This window comes from Podarcis cretensis (assembly GCF_951804945.1).
Source record: "Podarcis cretensis genome assembly, chromosome: 8".
In the NCBI taxonomy this organism is placed as follows: Eukaryota; Metazoa; Chordata; class Lepidosauria; order Squamata; family Lacertidae; genus Podarcis; species Podarcis cretensis.
In genome coordinates, this window is record NC_137177.1 from 8,926,156 (window position 1) to 8,947,928 (window position 21,773).

At 51.5% G+C, this 21,773-nt stretch overlaps 1 protein-coding gene across 1 annotated transcript; it reads left to right on the forward strand.

Annotated features, from left to right (window-relative positions):
* Window positions 1-20,910, forward strand: NOP53 (NOP53 ribosome biogenesis factor). Its single transcript, XM_079985596.1, has 13 exons — window positions 1-260; window positions 2,590-2,654; window positions 2,850-2,934; window positions 4,054-4,256; window positions 6,991-7,061; window positions 7,145-7,240; window positions 8,008-8,112; window positions 10,495-10,692; window positions 13,513-13,688; window positions 14,547-14,613; window positions 17,701-17,777; window positions 19,405-19,461; window positions 20,831-20,910. Exons 1-13 carry the CDS (start codon window positions 16-18, stop codon window positions 20,835-20,837), a joined length of 1,452 nt encoding a protein of 483 aa, XP_079841722.1. The 5' UTR covers window positions 1-15; the 3' UTR covers window positions 20,838-20,910.
* The last annotated feature ends 863 nt before the right edge of the window (window positions 20,911-21,773 follow it).

Sequence of the window (21,773 nt, forward strand, 5' to 3'; positions counted from 1 at the left end):
TTCTCGTGGCCCAAGATGGCGGCGGCGGCGGCGGCGGCGGCGGCTCCTCTTGGTGCTGCTTCTCCTCCTGCCGAGGCGGCCTTCCTGGGCTTCGGCCCCAACTCGCGCGACCCGGGCCGGCTCTCTTCTCGGCGGGCGGGGGGCCTGGGCGCCAGGAACCGCAAGAAGGGCTGGAAGCGGTGGCGGGGGCCGGAGGCCAAGCTCGGCCGGGACCTGGGAGACTGGCTGGAGGAGAAGGCGGCCGAGCTGAGGCAGCTGGGGTGAGCCTGGCACCGAACCTCCTCGGCGGGGGCGCGGGGGGCGGTCGAAGCGTGGAGCCTCCAGGTTCAGGAGCAGCCTATATCATCCCCCAGGAGGGCTGAGGGCGGGGGGGGTCACCATACCCGGCGGGGCGCCCATGGTTTGCCTCTGAAGGGGCCTATGGCCATAACCCAGCAGGGCTCCTGATGGAATAGGCAGACAAACAGCCCTCTGCTGGGTCAGGATCCAGAGGCCCAGGACCCAAACAGCCCTCTGCTGTTTCAGGATCCAGAGGCCCAGGACCCAAACAGACCCCTGCTGGGTCAGGACCCAGAGGCCCAGGGCCCAAACAGACCCCTGCTGGGTAAGGACCCAAAGGCCCAGGACCCAAACAGACCCCTGCTGGGTCAGGACCCAGATGCCCAGGACCCAAACAGCCCCCTGCTGGGTCAGGACCCAGAGGCCCAGGACCCAAACAGCCCCCTGCTGGGTCAGGACCCAGAGGCCCAGGACCCAAACAGCCCTCTGCTGGGTCCGGATCCAGAGGCCCAGGACCCAAACAGACCCCTGCTGGGTCAGGACCCAGAGGCCCAGGACCCAAACAGACCCCTGCTGGGTCAGGACCCAAAGGCCCAGGACCCAAACAACCCCCTGCTGGGTCAGGACCCAAAGGCCCAGGACCCAAACAGCCCCCTGCTGGGTCAGGACCCAGAGGCCCAGGACCCAAACAGACCCCTGCTGGGTCAGGACCCTCACCCAGCAGCAGCCTGTTCTCTGGCGATCCCTTGTAGCCGAGTAAGATTGTCTTCCACGAACATGGTCTTAACAGTGACTCTGTAATTGACTGTGGAGGCTAATTCTGGATCCAGACGTCATTCCATAGTGGGGATATAGGTTTCCGGATGGGAGTCGATCACGGTGTGGATTTGCCAAGCATCCCTTCCTTCCTCTTAGTACGTTTCTCCCTTGCATCCTGAGTCCGCGTGTCTTCAAAGAAGCGTGCATGCACACGAAAGCTCATACCAATAACTAACTTAGTTGGTCTCTACTGGAAGGAATTTTTTATATATATATTTTGTTTCAAAGCCCACAACACCTTTGGTAAAGGCTGTTCTCCAACTGGAGCGCTCGCAGGCCAGTGTTTACCAGTTGTCGGTCTTTATACTACATTTTTTAGATTTGCCTTGAGACAGTCTCTAAACCTCTTTTGTTGACCGCCAAGAAAATTCCGAACGTAAAAATGGAAAGCACAATGCCGGTGGAACCCTCCCCACTGGTGATTCCCAGCCTTTGGTATTCAGGGGATCAATGGAGGGAAGACTTGGTTGTCAGAGCTACTGATAGCCTTGTGCTCCTTAGTTTCCAGCCAAGTTGGCTTTTGGATTGGTCTCCTATACTATTTTAGACATGTGGTTTATATATTTATGAATGTGTGCAATTATCAACATTTATTCTATATTTGAGACCTTATAATTCCTATAACTGCCCATCCCTCCGCCTTGTGGCAGTGAATTCTGCTGATTAGCTTTTTTAATAATTAGTTCTATATACTGCCTTATCATGAAATCTCAGCTATGTGTTGTGTGATGCAGTTCTTCACTTGTCCCAAATCTCCCACCTATCAGGCTTTGTTGGATCGACCCCATAGGGTTCTAGTATTACAAGAGTCAGCAGAAACAACCTCTCTATCCACATTTCCCATGTGTGGTTTCATGCACCTTTCTTGTGCCTTCTTGCCTTTCTTTGTAGAGAAATGGAGAGGTTGAAGTTGAAATAAGCAGAGGGGTGCTGAAGAACTGATAGTTATAGGAGGAGTCAGTTGCAGAAGTGCGGGGAGATAATTACTAGGGAGTAGACGATGATGAACCCACAGTTATGGGGCATTGGTGTGCAGCAGACATTATGGGCTGGAGTAGAGCCCGCCCCCCTCCAGGAGGCCAAACCTCTGAGAGGAAATGTTTTGTTGGTGCAAATAGCCAGTGTGTGTGCAGATCTTGAGGGCAATGTGGAGTGGCCTGAGATTTGGATTCGCAGTGTTTATTATTGCATTATTTTTATATATATGCCACCTTAGAAGCTCAGTGTAATGTATGTGGTCCCCCCCCCATATTTTATACTCACAGCAACAACCCTGTGAGGTAGGTTAGGATGAGAGATGGTGACTGACCCAAGGTTACACATTGGTTACGCATTGGTCTTCATGACTTGAGTGGAGATTCAAACCCTGACCTTCCTGTCTCTCAGTGTTGTTACAATGCAGGAGCAGAATGGTAGTGTTGGCTGTATATCTGGGGCCTGGAGAATAGTCATCCTGTAGTGGTCCAAGTTTATTTTTTCCCTTCTCTCCAGAGGACCTGTGTCAGAGAAACCCAACGAAACCCTCTTCTTCGTAGACACTGGCATTCAGGAAAAAGGTAAGAGGCTGCAACAAACGAGAAGGGTCAACTTGGGTTGTGAATACCAGAGAAATTGGAGCCTGGATCAAAAGTGTTCCCATTGCATGCAGTATAAGCTGCCTCCTGCAGTGGGACTCGCGACTCCTGCTCTCAACTTACTTCATCGTGCTGTTTGTGCCTCTGATGAATCCTTGGCTTGCATTTTCCTTCCAGTCCGAAAACAGAAATGTGGCAAAGAGAAGCCGTTGAAGATCGACTTGATCCTGCAGCCGGATTCCAAAGTGCCTCCACCCAAAGAGTAAGTCTTCTTCTGGGTTGTGCAGAAGAGACTGTAGGAAACCCGTTGCCTGTCTGGCGCTCTTGATATCCCCCATCTGAGCCTTTGAGCTTTAGGGAGACAATTAGAGGCAAGAGAGGGAGGGTGCGGCCAGGCAGCATAAGTTGTAAGTTTGGGAGCGCCAGCGCTAACTTGCATAACACCCAGCAGGCTGCCCTTCGCACAGTCTCTTTACACAACTTGGTTCACTGAACTACATTGGAGCCTTTTTCTTACTCTACATATAGCCATACTACAAGCACTCCTCCAGGAGACTCTGGGAATAGAAATTCACAGTAGTAATTTCCTTCCATTCTGTTGCCTGTCAGATTCTCAGGGAAGTGTGAGTGCTTCTCTCCTACTTTTTGACCTTTTCAGTATTAGGAATATTTCAGCATTTCTCCTCCCCACAAAGTTTAGTTCAGCCACTCTTTCATCATATGACTTAGACTCTTTAGGATGCACTTCTTACAGCTCTGTGGCTTCCTTTCCAGCTGGTCAATGTCCTCCTTCGAACTACCATTCTCTTTAGGTAGCTTGCCTCCCCAACATCCCATGGGCTTCAGAGGAGGAGACCCTGTTTTTGCTGCCCTGAGATTAAAGGTGCTGCTGCTACAGTATCGGGAAGTAAAGTGAGGGAGCAACCAGAGGGTTTTTTCGAGTTGCTAGGTATGATTCAGGAAGTGGGGGAAAGGGCTGGTTCAGGTCCTCTCAATAAGCAGCTGTCTTGTGCAGTATCAGACAGTATTTATCCATTTACCTCGTAATTGTCAGCATCAGCTGACGGTGGCTCGGGTGACGGCAGTCCTGCTTGACCAGGGGTAGGCAACCTAAGGCCCGGGGGCCAGATGCGGCCCAATCGCCTTCTCAATCCTGCCTCCGGACGGTCCGGGAATCAGCATGTTTTTAAATGAGTAGAATGTGTCCTTTTATTTAGAATGCATCTCTGGGTTATTTGTGGGGCATAGGAATTTGTTCATTATTTTTTTCCAAAATATAGTCCGGCCTCCCACATGGTCTGAGGGACGGTGGACCGGCCTACGGCTGAAAAAGGTTGCTGACCCCTGTGCTTGACCAAGAACTTGTCTTTATTCTCCTTAGCATCCTCGCCCATCAGGTTCCTAACGGCAAGAAGCTAAAGAGGAAGCAGCGGCTTTGGGAGAAGTTGACGGAGAAAGGGGTGGTGCCACGGAAAGAGCGCCTCCTTCAGGAGAGGTTGCAGAAGCCCCCGGCGGTGAAAGCTGCAGAAGCAGGCAGCGGCATCGATCCTTCCAGGACGTTCTATGACATGTGGTCAGACTCAAGTAAGTCGAGACGGCAGTCAGGTGCAATAATTCTATCCCTAGCTCTAGAAAGAGAGAGGAGTCTTGTGAGTTACAGTTAGGTGGGTGGGACTTGAGAGTTTCACTGCTGCTACCCCATCCCCCTTTATAAACAGGTGTGGTGGAGTAGAGGTTACATCCTTTTGGAAGGTCCAGCAGGTGAGCATAGCCTCATGCTTTGGTTATAAGTCAGCGGTTAGCAAGCCAGTTTTCATGGGATATTGGGCCTGAATGGGGTTCCAGGTCTCCTGAAGGGTAAAAGGTAAAAAGGTAAATAATCCCTGGACGGTTAAGTCCAGTCAAAGGCGACTATGGGGTTGCAGCGCTCATCTCACTTCAAGCCGAGAGAGCTGGCGTTTGTCCACAGGCAGCTTTCCGGGTCATGTGGCCAGCATGACTAAACCGCTTCTGGTGCAACAGGAGACCATGAGGGCACGGAAACGCCGTTTATCTTCCTGCCGCAGTGGTACCTATTTATCTACTTGCACTGGTGTGCTTTTGAACTGCTATGTTGGCAGAAACTGGGACAGAACAACAGGAGCTCACCCCATCACACGAATTTGAACTGCCAATCTTCCGATTGGCAAGCTCAAGAAGCTCAGTGGTTTAGACCACAGTACCACCCATATCTTGAAGGTCATTCTATGTGGCCCAGCATCTCACGTAAAGCATCACCTAAGCTACTGGCCAGTTCCTTTGCATGCAGCATTTGCGTGCATCTGGAGGGAAGCTCTAGTGGCATGTGAGGGCTTTGGTGTCCAGCTAATTCAATAGGATGTTCGTCTGTGTGGAACCCTATATGCATGCAGGCTACTTTCGCCCTCCAGCATCTCAAATACATTTGCCCTAGAGATGGAGGACAAAGTTGTGTCACCCTTCCACATATCTAGTTGTCCCGGGTTTCATTGCCATAACTGACGGGGGCTGAGAATACCCCACAGTAGTTGCTTTTCCTGGAAACATCTGAGAGTCGTGCAAGGAACGGCTGCTGCATTTTGCAGCAGGTTGTCCTCTCACCTGTAGCTCCTTGCTCTTCCGGTCATGTTTTCTGCTGCTCATCTTCCCTTCTCCGCGTCTCTGCTTCATGCCTTGCGGTGCTGTGAATGGCATGGGTGAAACCTTCTTGAGGAACCCAACCACCTAATTTGACACTTCTTGAACCCAATTCCACTTTTCAACGATGCCGTTTTTTAAAAACGAAACAGAACCCACCCTGGCTGCCCCCTCGAGACTTTTGCAACCTGGTTGCTTGTTCGAAGTTATGTTTTGTGGGTCGAATGTGCCTGGTTTGCAAGGGCTGAACAGAAACTTAAAGGCAGCGATTTGAAATGTCATTTCATGCTTGATGTGATGCAGACGTGATACCACCTGCTGCGCCATTTATTCTCTTCTTACTTGCGCAGGTTGATGTAGGTGTGCCTGTTACATAGATGGCCATCCTTTGTGGTCTTGGGGGGGGTGTGTGTGTGATTTTTGTGTCTCTTCTGGGGACATGCACTGTACATTCCCCGCTCCCCAACACGTGGTTGAATCTCTTTATCTCTAGTAGACGTACCTGTAATCACATGTGTGTATCGGCTTCCTGGTTTTGTCTTCATCCCCTCCGCCTTTTCTACGGTACAAGATGTGTACCTGTTCCAGCTTTTAATCTCTTCAGCTGGGAGGGGAAGGAAGTCAGCGTGGCCTCCAGATTCTATCTAGGTCATGGCCCAGTGTCATGCTAGCTTTCTCCAGGAGAGGTCAGCACTTATACAGCGACGTGCTGAAAAGGATCATTTTTAGGAACCCAGGGGTGGAATCTGTGCTGCGTCTCTTTTTTCCTCTGTCTCCATCCGCCCCCCAAAAAATTTAAAATAAATCCTGGCTGTTTTAAGAATTTGTGTTATCTTAAAAGTTATGAGGGCTTCTGGTAGTTAGAGGAGAGATGCTGAGAGCTATTCGTCCTGACTTCTCTTTCCAGCTTTGGCTGGGAAGAGGCGGGGAGACGAAGAGAGCACAAGCTGGCCTCTGGGACTCTCTTCTGTGACCCGGAGACTGCAAAGGGCAGCCCGATGGCAGAGAGAATCATCTGCTGGGTTGGCTCCCTAAGCAGACGTACCCAGTTGGCCAGGCTGGCCCTGTGGGATTTCCCCTTGCGGGGAATCCCTCCCACATGCTCTGCATGTTGCTTCCAGCGGGAGTTGCCTGGCCCTTCTGGCTCAGCTAACAAGGTGGTGGGCGGTGATTGGCATTTCTCTCCATCCCGGCTGACACTCATTCAAGCAGGTTGGAGCAGCTACAGTCCTCCCTCGCTCCCCCTCCCCTTTTCTCCCCCGCCTTCAGGTGCCTGCTGTGTTTATCCTTCCTGGCGGCTGCTGCCGCTGCCGCTGCCGCCTCCTCCTCTCTTCCTACCCCCCCCTCCACCCCCCCAGCTGCCTGGGGTCAAAGGTTCAGGGCTAATCTAAGTGCTTCAGAGGACAAAATGACCTCCCTCCAGGCCACTGTCCGGTTCCCGTGGGTGGCTGGAACGTGACTGCCCGCCCACACTCTCCGGCCAGGTTGGCAACTGTTGCCAAAGCAGAGCAGGCCGGTATGTGTGCTGGTGGGGGGAGAATTGAGTGGCTGCTGCCCCAGAGGCTGCATCTCACACCTTGTTCAGAAGAAGCAGAAGCTCAGGCTCTTGTTGGCCTTGTGACATGCTTTCTTTCTCCTCCCCTTCCTTTTTTTGTCTTCCCAGACCCGCTGGACAAAGCCCTGGCTGGGAAGGATACCTGGTTCCTGGAGCAGACCAAAAAACAGCCCGTGAAGGTACGTTGGGGGCTTCGCTTTTGAGCAGGGGTGGTTGCGTGAGGAGCCGGGGGCCGCTTCAGCCTCTCTTTATCTCTCCTTAGCGCCCGGAGCGTCTGCAGAAGCCTCGATCTCAGCTGCCGGCCGTGGAGGTCATTCCCCCAGGAGGGTCGTACAACCCCAGTTTCGAAGCCCACCAGGTATCTGCAAGCATAGGCAACGGAGGCACCAGGGGAACACACCACATTTTTTTGAACTGGGGGTGGGGTACCATTTTCAGTTCAAGGGCCATATTTCCTCATCAGCTAGCCTCCAGGGGCCACATGCTAGTGGCAGACGGGACTAGAGTCAGATTTGGAGATGCATCTTATATAAAAGGACACATTCTACTCGTGTAAAAATGCCAGGCAGGCCCCCACAAATAACCTACAGATGCATTTTATATAAAAGGACACATTCTACTCAAGTAAAAACCTGCTGATTCCTGGACCATCTGCGGGCCTGATTTAGAAGGTGATTGGGCCGGATCTGGCCCCCTGGGCTTAGTTTGCCTACCCATGGGCTAAGTGGTGGTGACTTGACACCGTGGTCACCCAGCATTAGCTTCATGGCTGAGTGGGGGATTCGAACCCTGGCCTCTCCCAGGTCATAGTCCCAGCACTCTAACCTTTATGCCACACTGGCTCAGCCAGCCAGCCAGCCAGGCAAATGAGTGGTATCACAGTTTAATAAAGCATTGCAGCCAGGAAACAGCACCCAGGGAGGGTGTGGAGCAGGGCTGGTGAGAGAAGTAGCTTGAGAATGATCCTGAGGGCCAGACGGAGAGGGCTGAAGGGCCACATTTGGGCCTGACCTGGAAGAGAGCGTTCCAGGATGAGTGAAGCAGTCCCACATCACAGCGGAGGTCCCACGAGGGATGGCTAGGCCTGTTCCTCCGCTGTTCACGTCGCTCCCTCCCCCTTTGCAGGCCCTCCTCCTCCAAGCCCACGAAGTTGAGCTGAAGAAGCAGAAGGCAGCGGAGCGATTGGAGCGTCAGCTGAAGTTCCCCACGGTGGATGAAGCCCCCACTGAGGTGAGCGTTTGACCCTGCAGTGCAGAAGGGAGTTCCACTGCTGAGGCTGTTGGGGAATTGACCTGCGGCCTTGTTGGCATTCTGACCTTGTTCTTGGGAGGACAAAAACAATAGCAGAAGGAGCAGAGGTGCCACCAGAGGATTGTATCAAGTGAAGACTTGGTCACGATATCCTGGGGCAAGCTTCCCCAACCTGGTGCCCTCCAGATGTTGGACATGGACTCCAGAGCATTGGTTAGGGATTATGGGAATTGGAGTCCGAACAGTGACGTCTTGGAGTTGCCAGGTTGTGGGGAGGCTGTCTTGGTTTTTTCCTCGGCTCTCAAGGAAGCAGCAGTGTGACCTGTTTGTGCAAAGAGTGCAGAGGGCCTTGTCTTGGATAGAGTCAGTCAAGCTGTCCTGTCCGTTACCTTCTCCTAAGAGCACATCGTTATGCCATCCTTTCCATGTTTGCCAGGGGTGATGGTCACTAAAGCTTCAGAGGCCCATAAAATGACAATGGCTCATCTATGCCGGGGCTTTTCAATCTTTCCATCTCAAGGAAAACACTTCCCACATTTTTATCCCTGCTAAGTTGCATCTGTGCATCACAGGAGGAGATTCTTGGGGTTGGTAGAGGGAGGAGTTTTCAGAAGCTGCCTTTTCATGGATACTTACTTGCTGCTGCTATCGATCTTCCAGAGAAGCCCCGGATAAACTTCCTAGGGACGCAGTGTGAGAATTAGAGGTTTAGGTAAACACGTTGACAGTTCAGGTGCTGCATGACAAGATCACAATTTGTCACTTCCTGGCTTTTTAGTAGGTGTGATCCTGGAGGGGTGAGCTGTGGTATCGCAGCCTGGCAGCAATAAGTCATTGTGCTTATGTAGATGAAAAGTTGCCACTTGGTAGCTCTCAGCCCCTCCTTGCTGAATCCTCTTTTGTGGAGGACCAGGAAAGGGTAACGTGGCCGCTTTGCCCGTGGTTAGCACCCCTCTCCCACTAGAAGCAAGCCAGTTTCCTCACTTGGCCTGAGGAGAGCGTATATTTAGCCTCCTAATAGGCCTTAACCCTACAGCACTGTATCAGTTTAAAGGGATGTGCCAGCCTCTGAGAAGATGTGAATAATCCTGCCCAGAGGTGCCAGGGCCTGGCACTCAGCAGCAGCAGCAACAGCAGCCTCCCACCAAACAGCAAAAGCCCCCAAGCCTAGGGAAGGAGCCAGGAACCAGCCTAAGGCTTGGAAGAGCCATGCAAGATCCTGGGTCCTGGGTCCTTCTGTATGTTAAATTTAAATGCAGCTGAGGGCTTTTAAGTGTTACTTTTTGGAGTCAGAGACTCAATATGAATGCGTTGGTATGAGGTACGTGCTTTCCCCATTTTGGGCGCCATGCTTTGGCAGTGATCAGCCTTCAACTTAAGCATTGCTAGTGGGGTTTGGGCAAGACTTGCTGGAGAAACCAAGCCAGATCCAAGGTTCTTGTGTTGAAATACAAAGCCCTGGTCAGCGTGGGTCCAGGATAAGGGCCCCAGAGCCCTGGTATCCCTGCTCAGTCACTGAAATCCAGAGGAGCGTTGTGACTGTATCACTAATTATTAACTGCTTAGGTAATGGAGATGCTGCCACAGGGATTCAGAGGGACCTTCAGCATCCCAATAGCCTGGGTTGTATCCAGCGTTAGTCATACTCAAAGTAAACCCATTGAAAGTGGGGGGGGGGGTTTACTGGATTGTTTTGGTTTTACCATGTATTTCATATTCTCCCTTTGTGCTTTTCTGTTGTGAACTGCCCTGGGATCTTCGAATGAAGGGCGGCATTTAATAAATAATAGAGCAATAATAATTGTTAGCTGTCCTTCCACGTACAGAGGCCCGATTGGCCTCCACTAGAAGTCAGCCATATAGCATCGCCAGGCCCTTGCAAAGGAACACTCTTCCAGCAAAGATTTTGCTCTCTTTTTGACCTTTAGGTATCTGTTATGAGACGTGTTCGTGCCAACAGGCCTTTTGTAGCTGCTGAGTTTTAATTTTTTAAAATGACTACCTGCCTGGTTCTTTATTTTGTGTTTCAGTGTCGGACACTGATATTTTATGATATGGCTTATGCTTCTATAGGTAAATGAAATAAAACCACACGGGGTGTGCTGAACCCTGTCTGGCTCTGCTGGCTCCTTTCAAATATATCAATGTGCAGGCCGAAGGTATCATACAGAGTGAAATGGGAAAGAGCTTTTTTGTCTTTGCAGCGGCCTGCTTCTCCCTAAGAGAGTTGGCACATCTTTTGAGGACAATTGATCGAACGCTATCAGTCACTGAGAGAAGACGCAGCCCAGGCTGGGTGTGCGAAGTTTCTCTCCATCCCCAACCCATTCCTAATGATGCAGCTTCCCTCCGCACTTGCAGGAGACGGTGTTCCAGGAGCAGTGCGAGGGCCTCTTGGAGGAGGAGTCGGACGGCGAAGGGCAGCAGGAGAGCCCGTCGGAACCTCAGGAGGGAAAGTCGCAGGTGGACGCCGCTCCCATACCTCGTCTGCCCCGAGTGGCGGCAGGAGAAAAGAAAACAGAGCGCCAGCGGAAAAAGGAGAAGGAGGCCAAGCGGAAGGTGGGTTTGTCCCCGGTCTAGTGCAAAATTTACACACAGCCCCAGATTTGTGGTTGTGCCTGAGCCCCTCCCTTATATCCCAGAACCATAGAGTTGTAGGCTTGGAAGGCTCCCTAGAGTCATCTGGTCCAACCGCCCTCCTGAAACGCAGGAATTGCAGCTAAAGAATCCCATACAGATGGTCGTCCAACCTCTGTTTAAATACTGAGGTTCCCCCTTACGTTCTGAGGTAGTCCGTTCTTCCTGATGTTTAGTCAGGATCCCCTTTGCGTCGTTTGAATCCATTGCTTTGGGTTCTACCCCCTGGGGCAGCAGGAAACAAGCTTTCTCCACCTTCCATGTGGCAGCCTGTCAGGTAGAGTCGTACCTTGGAAGTCGAGCAGAATCTGTTCCGGAAGTGTGTTCGACTTCCAAAACGTTCCGAAACCAAGGCGTGGCTTCTGATTGGCTTCAGGAAGCTCCTGCAACCAATTGAAAGCCCCGTCGGACATTCGGCTTCCAAAAGAGCATTCACAAACCAGAACAGTCACTTCCGGGTTTGCAGCGTTCGGGAGCCAAAACATTGAAGAACTAGGCTGTTCAAAAACCAAGGTACGGCTGTATTTGAAGATGGCCTGTCATGTCAGCCCTCAGTCCTCTGTTAGGCTAAACACAACCAGTTAATGCCTGGTTCCTTGCACTTTCCATCTTGAATCAAGTTCAGCCAAGTATTCAGGCGTGTTGTTTTTCTAGAGCAGGGACCCTCCAGGTGGTGATTGGACTCCCAGCTCCCCATTAGCCCAAGGCAGTGTGGACAATGGTAAGAGGGGATGTGGTCCCAACAGAAGGCCAAGGGACCCCTGTCCCTGTCGTGGAACATGTCTTGGGAAAAATGGTTCGTTGGTTGAAAAACTTAAATATTTCGTATGTAGAATATCAAGCAGGGGGGGGGATTCCAGTTGTGGGCCCCCCTCCACCCCCAAATTATGCACCTGGGTCTTTGAGTGATGTTTTCTTGTTCATATCTGGGTCATTGCCTTTGGGGCCGTGAGTTGATCTGCACCAGGACTTTGGCCTGGGACTTTCAGTACTGTGGTGGATTAAAGGAGGATGCTCCTCTTTCCCTCATATTCACAAGAATAGATGCTTTATTCTCAGTGTTCATTATTAAAGAAATTAACACTTCTTTGTAAGACCTTGTCCCAAATACTGGTATTAGCCTTCCCCAGCTCCTCCTACATGGGACTGAAAAGATAAGGTTGCCTTTGGTCAACCACAGACTGTGCATGCCATACACTTGAAACACACATGTGACCTTTTGCAAAGGATCTTGGGAACTGAGCCACGTGCAGAGGCGGCATTTGAACTGGGGGCACCCACCCTCACAGCTCAGACTCTCTTCAGCACTATGCAACAATAACTGTTGTCGTTGTTGTTGTCGTTACTGTTACTATTACAGTGGTACCTCGGGTTGAGAACTTAATTCGTTCCGGGGGTCCGTTCTTAACCTGAAACTGTTCTCAACCTGAAGCACCACTTTAGCTAATGGGGCCTCCTGTTGCCGCCGGAGCACAATTTCTGTTCTCATCCTGAAGCAAAGTTCTTAACCCGAGGTACTATTTCTGGGTTAGTGGAGTCTGTAACCTGAAGCGTCTGTAACCCGAGGTACCCCTGCGCAGGATCGCAGGGTGGTTTACAATATAAAAACACAAAAATACATAGCACAGCACCAAACAGTAACAATAACACACACTCCCCAGTTTAAAAGGTCACAGATTAAACTAATTAGCCAAAAGCTAATTACAGCTGAGTTACCATAGCCTCCCCTGCCTCTTAAGATGTGGGTGTGGGCTGTTTCTCTATTCTCTTGTCTCTGGAAGTGAAGCTCACTATAAGCACAGCCACAAAAGGGGCTCATGGTTGCATGGGGCATGGCAGCTTCCCACAAGGCCTCTGGTGAACAGGGCTGTCCATGCGCACTTTGGTCCTGCTGGAGCACAGAATCCTACGAAACGGAATAGCCAGAGGATTCAGGTTCCTCAGCACCTCCCTTTCCTGTAAAATCAAGCACGACATTTCTGGCCCCGGTGGTTATGTGCTTGAAAGAATCTTGACATTTCTTTACTGAAGTCTCAGAAACCAGTGGGAAGTAGCTTGGTAAAAAGCAGGGGCATTTTCTCCTGTGCATAGCTGCTTCCTCCTCTTAAGCTGCAAAAAAAAAAAAAAAATAAAAAAAAAAATCAAAATAAGAGGAGCCAAACCTCCATAGCACATGTAGACTGTACAATCTAGCTTTTCCTCGGGGCAAAGTTTGGTGCAAAACGATAGTTGTTGTAGTGCAGGGATGCACAGACCAGTTGCCCTGTGAGTGCGTAAAATGCCCTTTTGTTTTGTTTCTCTCTGTGTGCGTTTCTACACACGCCCGTACTCCTTCCTGTGCAGGCACCTAAGCCTCTGCCAGGGCTTGCTCCCTGAGCTGCCCTTGAGAAGCCGTGGCAATGGGGGCTGCCTTCTGGGCCGCTTGCCAGAGTGAGCCTGATTATCCTCTCCACCGATGCTGCTGCGGCTCGCGAACATGCGGCCATCTGGCCGAGCCTGGCGCCTGCCATCTGCTCCCTGCAGGAGCTACGCGGGAGCAGGGAGGACGCCAGCTCTTGGGGACGACCACCTCTCTGCTGAGAGAGAGAGAGATCCAGCGATCCTGCGTTGGCAAGAGGGAAGGGGGTTGCCCTGGGCTACAGAGCGCACTGTGGACAGCAAGGGGCAAAAGCGAAGAGGGAAGCCATTCTCTCCAGACCTGCTGCCTCATCCTCTCTCTCTCTTTTTCCCCTCTGCATACAGAAAGCCCGGGAAGCGCTTGAGAAGGCGGCCCGGCTCCGGCGGCAGGAAGTCTTCCAGCTGCGCGCCATTCGGCTGCAGGTGAAGCGGAGGGAGGCGGAGCTGCTTCGCCGGAAACGAGAGCGGGAGGCCAAGCGCAAGGCGGAAGAAAACAAGCCCAAGAGGCTGGGCAAGCTCAAGTAAGATCCTGTTGAGGGGGGTGCAAGGCTGGGAGGAGGAGGAGCTTGGTTAAGAGACGCCACGGATAATAACCCCATTCTCGCCACCCCTGCCAGGAAGGGAGCTCTGAAGCAGAAGGCCCGGTCCCTGTCTGACACTTCTCAGCAGGGCTAGAAACTCAAGATATATTAGCTAGGTGCCAAATGGCTCCTTAAAGCAGGGTTTAAGGAATGTCTCGTTGCCATTTTGGGGCAGGGCTGCAAGTCTTGTTTTTCAAAGGATGGACTGACTGTGATCGATTCTCGGTTAAACATCTGGCTAGCTCAGAGGACCAACTTGAGCCCGGTGGAGAGCTTTGAGAACTTTAAAGGAGAAAAGTCACTTGACCCAGGGACAGTCCACATATACAGTGGTAACTCTGGTTAAGAACTTAATTCATTCTGGAGGTCCGTTCTTAACCTGAAACTGTTCTTAACCTGAGGTACCACTTTGGCTAATGGGGCCTCCCGCTGCCACCGTGCGGTTTCTGTTCTCATCCTGAAGCAAAGTTCTTAACCCAAGGTACTATTTCTGGGTTAGCCGACACTAACCTGAAGCATCTGTAACCTGTGGTACTACTGTATATTGGCCCATTCCGACCTCTCTCTCTGTACGGTGACTGCCCCTGCTCAAAAAAAGCGTTTTTGTACCCTGAAATTCATCCCGAGCGAGCAGATAAATTATAACGGATAGAATTCGACATGGTGGGGTATTAGTGTGTGAAAACGGGCATCTTCGCTCAGTCGCAAGCAGCCAGTAGCCAGGTGCAGAAAGCGCCTGGCGAATTTTGGACACTGCTTCTCAGCAGCCCCCTTTTGTTTCCCCCTCTTGCGTGGCAGGTATGAAGATCCTGACCTGGATGTGCAGCTGAGCACTGAGCTGGCAGAGTCCTTGAGGACATTGAAGGTGAGCATTTGCAGGGCAGGCAAGAGGCTGTATTCAGCTTCCCCATCAAGCATTCCCTTGGTCCTGTTGCTGAGCCAGCCCCCCCCCCCCCCCCCACTTCTCTGCCGCCTCTTTGTTCTCTCTGTGCTGCCTTCTTGGGGTTGGCACAACCCTCGCTGCCCGCTTTCAAGCCAGCCCTTTTCAGAACGCAGCTTTCTAATTAGGCCGCACACTCCGAAGATGGGCAGCCTGGCCTTGCTGGCGTTTGGAGGGGCTGCTGAGCGGAGCCCCTTTGGAGTTGAGGGGTGGTCCGTTCCTCTCCAGGGGCCTCTGCGCTGTGCCCCCCCACCTGCCCGCCCGTGCCTGCATTCTTCCTCCCCTTGGCGTCCAATGATGAGACCCATCCTTGCGCTCGGAGAATTTGCAGCAATTGCTTGCTGGGAATGTGAAGTTTCCCAGGGGCTCCCTGGCCCTGCCGAGCAGGTGAGGACTGGGGAGCTGAGGCCCAAGGAAGGCTCTCCTTTCTTCTCTCTCTTCTCCCCACCCCCTTCCCAATTTGGAAGAGTTCTCCCGTGTCTGGGGACTGCATGATCACAGCCTCTCTAAAGGTGTCCTCTCAGAGCTGCTTACTGCCAGCGTTTGTGCCCCTTCTCTGGACCAGCTTGGGTCAGGGAGACCCACAAATACATCCCGGGATGTTGAGCTCTCAAACTCATCTCCCCTCCACACAGTTTGGACCACTGGCTCCCAAACATTTTTGGGACCACTGCCTCCTTGCTTCCATAAACACATCCCCAGTGGCTCCTTTTAAAAAGGCATTTTTGCAGCATAGCAGTTTGTGCAGCCTACTAAGGAGTTGCAGGCATGGAATTGTCGAGTTGGAAAGGGACCCCGAGGGTCATCCAGTCCAACCCCCTGCAATGAAGGGGTCTCAACTTAAGTCATACACAACAGGTGGCCATCTAACCTCTGCTGGAACAAAAGAATAAAATTCAAAACAGTATCAATTAATTGCGCATTTAGTTTAGTTTAGAACAATTTAGGTTAATTATTTCTGCAAAATTTGTGAACTTGATCCTGTGGTGCCATTTCTTTCAAAGTCACTTACACCTCCTGCCGCCCCCCCTTGCCCCTTAGTGCCCCCCCCCCAGGGGCCAGCAGAGCCCACTAAGGGGACACCTGCTCTGGACAGTGCTGACTTCCTCTTCCTGTTGGGTGTGACCTTCACCTTCCTGCATCAGCTGACTACCATGGAGGGAGGCGGTGCTGTGTAGACATCCCAGGATGTTCTTCAGCATCAAAATTAACATGATAGATGGGTCTTTCTGTATTTGACTATCTGAGATGCCACAGTGGGATTTCATGTCAGTAGAGAGGCTGAGCTTCTGGCTTCTGTGGCCAGTAGCCCGAGAGAGAGGCCTGTTCTGCCTGTGTGTTGACTCCCCTTTCTTTTGCAAAAACCTGATTGGCTGAAGTAGCCACCTATTGCCATGCACGGTAGCAGGGTGTTCCAGAGGTCTGTGGTGTGAAGAATTAACTTCCTTTGGCATTTGCCTTGCCTTTGTTGCCTCTTAGTCGTGGGGAGCAACCCCATCAGAGGGCTTGTCTGCATGCCCCTATTTCACAGTGTCCTTTCAGCGTCCCTGCGACTGGCGAGCTAGTTTGGGATTGCGGCTTCTCCAGCGCCAGCCAATGAGCTTCGAGGCTGAGGAGGCTTTGGAGGTGGGCCTTCCCCCCCCCCCCCACACCCCCTCCCTCCCAGCTCCTCACACCTCCCCCCTCACAGGCAAGACTCCCAGAGCTCATGCAAAACACCTCCATCCCAGGGAGCAGGAAGGCACCTAATGAGTGTACGTGAGGAGTTGATGTTGTGCGAAGAGTTGCGCTCCCGACACCTGCAGTTTCTCTGCTGGAGGTGTTGGTGCAAAGAGGGGAGGGCTTTGTACAGCTGTTTCTCTCTCCCCCCCCCCTTTTTTTTCTTCACTGTAAAGAACACGGCTGAGACTCCAACTTTCTGGTGCAAAAGGGAAACTCTCTAGCCGACTATGCTGTGGGAAACGGTTATGATTTCCAGGAGACCTGGCGTGGGGAATCTCTGGCTCTCCGGATAATACGATCAGGGCTGGGGAAGATGGGAGTTTGAGCCCAAGAACATCTGCAGAGCCGCAGATACCTCCCCAGAACCAGTCTCTGTGTTTGACTGTTACGGGAAAACTTGAATGTTTATGGATTCGGGTTATTTTAATCCCCAACTGTGTGTTTAATTTTGGGTTGCGTGTAAGAGAAGGTGGGGTATTTTGTTCAAGGCAAACAAACCCTCACGGTTTCGACATTGGCAGTAGATTTTGGGGGAAAGAGGTGTTCTGAACCGCAGGCCCAAAGCGGGGCTCATGTGAATGGTTGGGCGCAGGGATACCAAGGACGTCAAAAACACGAGTGATCTGTTCTGGTGCTTTATTAAAGGAAGGTGCAGACTTAGAGCAAATCGGCCTGCCAGTTCTCCTAGCCTTTGCAAAAGCAGGACGGATACCACAGCAGGGAGACGGTTTGTCCGTGCCCAAGCAAACAGTCACACATACTTTATACACAAAGCAGCAAACATCACTCTGGCCCGGACCTCCCATCATTTCACCTGCCCAGATGACTGCATAGGTGGCAAATACCCAAGCATTACCCCTTTCTGGTCTCAGAGCCTAGCACCCCAAGCCCATAGATAAGGATAGCATCAGAGCAACTGAATATAAACATATATGAGGTCGTTGCTGCAACAACTACCAATTCATTGCGGGGTTATCTTGAATAAGATGGTGCTTGCAGAGCTACCGGAACAATTTCCCTTTGGTTCAGCATGTGAGGGCATCCTGGCACAGTTACTTCTCTTTGCCTTCTCTGGCAACCTGGATGTTGTGCCGTGAGAACCAGTGAATCCAGGTGTTGGCTGAATTTCCCCAAAGAGTAGCCTGATCAAGACTGCATGGCACATAAATGGGTATTTGGCCAGGAAGGCTCTCCTGCCACAAGCCCCAGACTATCGTGATACCACAGGTCTCTTTGTGCTTAACATGAACCCCAACCTGTCACGAATTCTGTTTCTGCTTCTTCCTCCAGCCCGAAGGCAGTATCCTGAAGGACCGGTTCAAGAGCCTGCAAAAACGGAACCTCCTAGAGCCCAGAGAACGTGCAAAGTGAGTGGGATGGTAGCGTTGGCAGGGGTACCTCTTCAGGGTGACTCTTCACCGTTAACACAAGGAGCCCACTTGATGAATGTTTCTTAACTGGAAGAAGGCAAGCCAGAGTCTGCAGAGAGATGGGGGTCAGCCTCCTCTGGTTGGTTCTTTAGGCCGCAGGGAGTCTTTGACTGGAAATACTTGCTGGGCAGCCATCAGTCCAGGGATGCTGTGGTCGCATCCTGCATTGCACATCCAGCATGGAGCTGGAGGGGAGGGAACGAGATGACCTTCCCACTCTGTAATCCTGAGTCTCTTGTTACTTCCTCCAAGCGGTTTAGCAGTTCTCTGATGCCACAGTGGTGCACCCAGATTCAGGTATTAATGCAGTAAATTGCCCCCAGGGGGTGGGTAACTCCCTACACCTGCTGCCGGCTGTGGCCTCTTTAAACTATGGGATATCGTGGGATTATCCACACTTGCTTAAACCTCTGATAAGATTTGCACGTTCCAGAGAGGAAGCTGAGATTTCAGTGAGTTGAGAGAATTGGCAAGGTCAGAGGGTCTCCTCTTGCTCCTCTCATTCATACAATATAAGCAGCAGCAGGATAATGCTGGTGTCTGTCTCTCTTCCTCCATAGAACTGTGCCCCTCACCACCAGCAAAGATTCTTTCTTATTCATTCATTCAATTTATACACCGCCCTATACCTGGTGGGACACGGGTGGCGTTGTGGGTTAAACCACAGAGCCTAGGACTTGCTGATCAGAAGGTTGGCAGTTCGAATCCCTGCGACAGGGTGAGCTCCCGTTGCTCGGTCCCTGCTCCTGCCAACCTAGCAGTTCAAAAGCACCTCAAAGTGCAAGTAGATAAATAGGTACCGCTCCGCCGGGAAGGTAAACGGCGTTCCGTGCGCTGCTCTGGTTCGCCAAAAGCAGCTTAGTCCTGCTGGCCACATGACCCGGAAGCTGTACGCCGGCTCCCTAGGCCAATAAAGCGAGATGGGCGCCGCAACTCCAGAGTCGGTCACGACTGGACCTAACGGTCAGGGGTCCCTTTACCTTTTTATACCCGCAGGTCTCAGGGCCATTAAGTCTCTGTGAAAACCCTGGGAGTTCTGTGTGGATATGGAATGGCCTTTTCCAACTCCATGTCCACCAGCTTGGCTCGCGGCCGATGTGGGGGGTTGTAATCCAAAACATTGGAAGGCAACCACTTGCGGAGAGGGTGGGTGAGGCTGATGTGTAGACCCTTTCGGCCGGTTCTCATATGTGTGTCCAGCACTTGGATTTCTGTATGTGAAGTGGCACATCAGAGAGCCTTTGATTCCGCTTCACAGCAGCTCAAAACACCGTGTTGTTGTTTGAAGGTGTTGCTTCACATCTTTAAGCGGTGAGTCACAAAGTGCAATAGTCGCAGCTCTCCTGAGGACTTTGGGGGGAAACGTAATCTCGAAGCCTTGGTGCGGGAGGGAGGGAGAGAAACCTTTCAAGGGAGGTGGTGTGTGGCCTTTGGAGAGGAGATGTCTCTGCAGCCATGGCGGCTTGCCTCCCAGGTGCTGTGCTTGCCTCTGGGCTGGTGTATTTAGCAGTTCCTCTCACTGAGGACTGTAAAGTCCCTAAACCTCTTGTGTCTTCCTTGCCAGGTTCAAGAGGAAATACCGGGTGAAGTACGTCGAAAAGCGCGCCTTCCGGGAGATCACGTAAGTGGTGGCAGCGCTTTGCCCGATAGTGGCAAGCTGACCAGTCGCTCTTGCCCTCTGCCCCTCTAATCTTAGTCCACCGTCCTTTTATTTATTACTTACTTATACAGAAATGCACAACCTGCCCAGCTCAGATGCATCGTTACTCAGGTTGACAACAGTTAAAATCGCAGCAGCAGGATCGCACAGCCCAGACAGGCATAGCGAATAGAAACGCCGTCTTCAGATAAAAACATCTACTGGCCAAGGTGAAAGCCTGCCAGAATAATAACAGCAAGAAGAAAATACCTTTGCCAACTGGGGCAAGGCAGCCAAAGCAGGGGCCGCATATATATTTTTTAAGATGGGAGCGGGGACTCCTTGCAGTATTAAGCAAAGCAGTTGGCACATAAAAGGGAGATGTGCCCTTGTGTGCTAGCTTTCTCTTTGCGTGGAGTCATTTCCATATGGGGATGTTTGTGAGTGGCACCCCCACTTCTAGTTGTGGGGTGGTTCGGTCCATTCTGCCGCCGCCGCCACCTCCTTGCTGCCTCATACTGTGGCCTGCCTCAGGTTTACAGTCTGCTAGCCATGGGAGAAGAGGCCTGAGGGTGAAGATGCGAGGAATCCTTAACAGGCATTTGAGTCTATTTGGGGGATCAGGCTGTTCTTCTGGGAGTGGGGCAGGGGCTCCATCTCCTAGAAGTCCTTGGATCTCAGGCTAGTGTATGAATGCCCTTTCCTTAGCCTCTGAAGCCATGGGGCAATTGACAGTGCGGTCCTTTCGAGGAGGCAGGGTGCACAATGCTTCTGGTGGTCTGTGCTTAGGGCCAAGCTGATCTTCCCCTCACTGCTATGTTCTTCCTGCTTTTGCCCAACTAAACCGCCTTGATAACTCTATGCACACCATATGTGTGCCCCCCCCCCCCCGGAATCCTGGGAACTGTGGTCTGCTACAGGTGCTGGGAATTGTATCTCTGTGCGGGCAAACTACAGTTCCCATAATTTTGGGATGGGAAAAGGATGTGCTTCAAGTGCATGGTGTGTACACAGCCCAAAGCAAGTCTCACCTTAATAATATAATAATAATAAAATTTTATTTATATCCCGCCCTCCCCAGCCAAAGCCAGGCTCAGAGCGGCTAACAACAGTAAAATAATACATCATTCTAAAACCAATTCATTATCTTTGCTTGGTTCTTGTCCTTTGGCCTTTCTCTCGGACCCATTTCAGCTGGTTTTAGCATCTCCCATCTAGGCCCCTCTCTGCCTCCCAAGCTTACACTGTTTGCCTCTTCTTTTGAGAGAGATCCAGTCATCCACTCCTGGTTTTGCTTCTGACTCCCCTTAATTCATTACTGTTCTCTCTTCTCTCCCTCCCCATTCTGCAGGTTATAGAACACGGATTACACCAGAGCATCCCAGCAACTCACCGTTTCCCCAATCTTTCATTAAAATTCCATAAACCGCACTCAGATTGTGTACCTATTCTCTCTCTCCTTCCTCTCCCCGATCGCCCCATTTGTCTTGAGTGTGCAGACATAAAATCATAGAGTTGGAAGAGACCACAAGGGCCATCGAGTCCAACCCCCTGCCAAGCAGGAAACACCATCAGAGCACTCCTGACATATGGTTGTCAAGCCTCTGCTTAAAGACCTCCAAAGAAGGAGACTCCACCACACTCCTTGGCAGCAAATTCCACTGTCGAACAGCTCATAGGATGTTACCCTTCTTCAGGAGGGAAGGGGCCCAATCAGTCAACTTAAGTCTATTACTGGTTCACAAACAGGCAAACCTTACTACGTCTGTACGCTTTCTGCTCTTAAAAAAAAATGGAAAAGGGAAACTTTGCCCTGCAAAAAGTTCCCCTGCATCCCATTTTCATCAGGCACTTCCAACAGCCATGTGCTGACTCTGCACAACTTGGGCCTGCTTTTTGCCCAGTTTTGCAAGAGGAAGCGAGTGGACACTTGCCACTCACACCGCAAGTCCTACCTGGCTGTTGCCCCCTTTTCCCAGGTATCTGAAGTTTTCACAAAGCACTGCGCACAGCAGGGACCCCTCAGTGGCTGCCAAGCTTCAGAAATGCAGGTGATTGAAGCAGTCTATAAATACAAACTTCAGCAGCTGCACAAAGTCCTTTGTGGGCTTATTTGAGTCGTGTTTGCTGAGCAGACCCATTGAAATCAATTAATTCAGCCTGGTGATACTCCGTGTGCCCGCTCTTGAGTATCCCTATTTTGGGGTTTTGCCCTTTGTCTTTAGAACTGGGAAGCAGCAATGGGCATGTCCATCTCTACCTCTGTCCGTCAGATCTCTGTCCCTCCTTGAGCC

Excerpts from the sequence above, each read along its gene's own strand:
- NOP53 (XM_079985596.1), top strand. The coding sequence starts at position 16 with ATGGCGGCGGCGGCGGCGGCGGCGGCGGCTCCTCTTGGTGCTGCTTCT. Across the intron at positions 2,935-4,053 it reads AAAGTGCCTCCACCCAAAGA|CATCCTCGCCCATCAGGTTC; the intron begins GTAAGTCTTCTT and ends TATTCTCCTTAG. Across the intron at positions 10,693-13,512 it reads AGAAGGAGGCCAAGCGGAAG|AAAGCCCGGGAAGCGCTTGA; the intron begins GTGGGTTTGTCC and ends CTCTGCATACAG.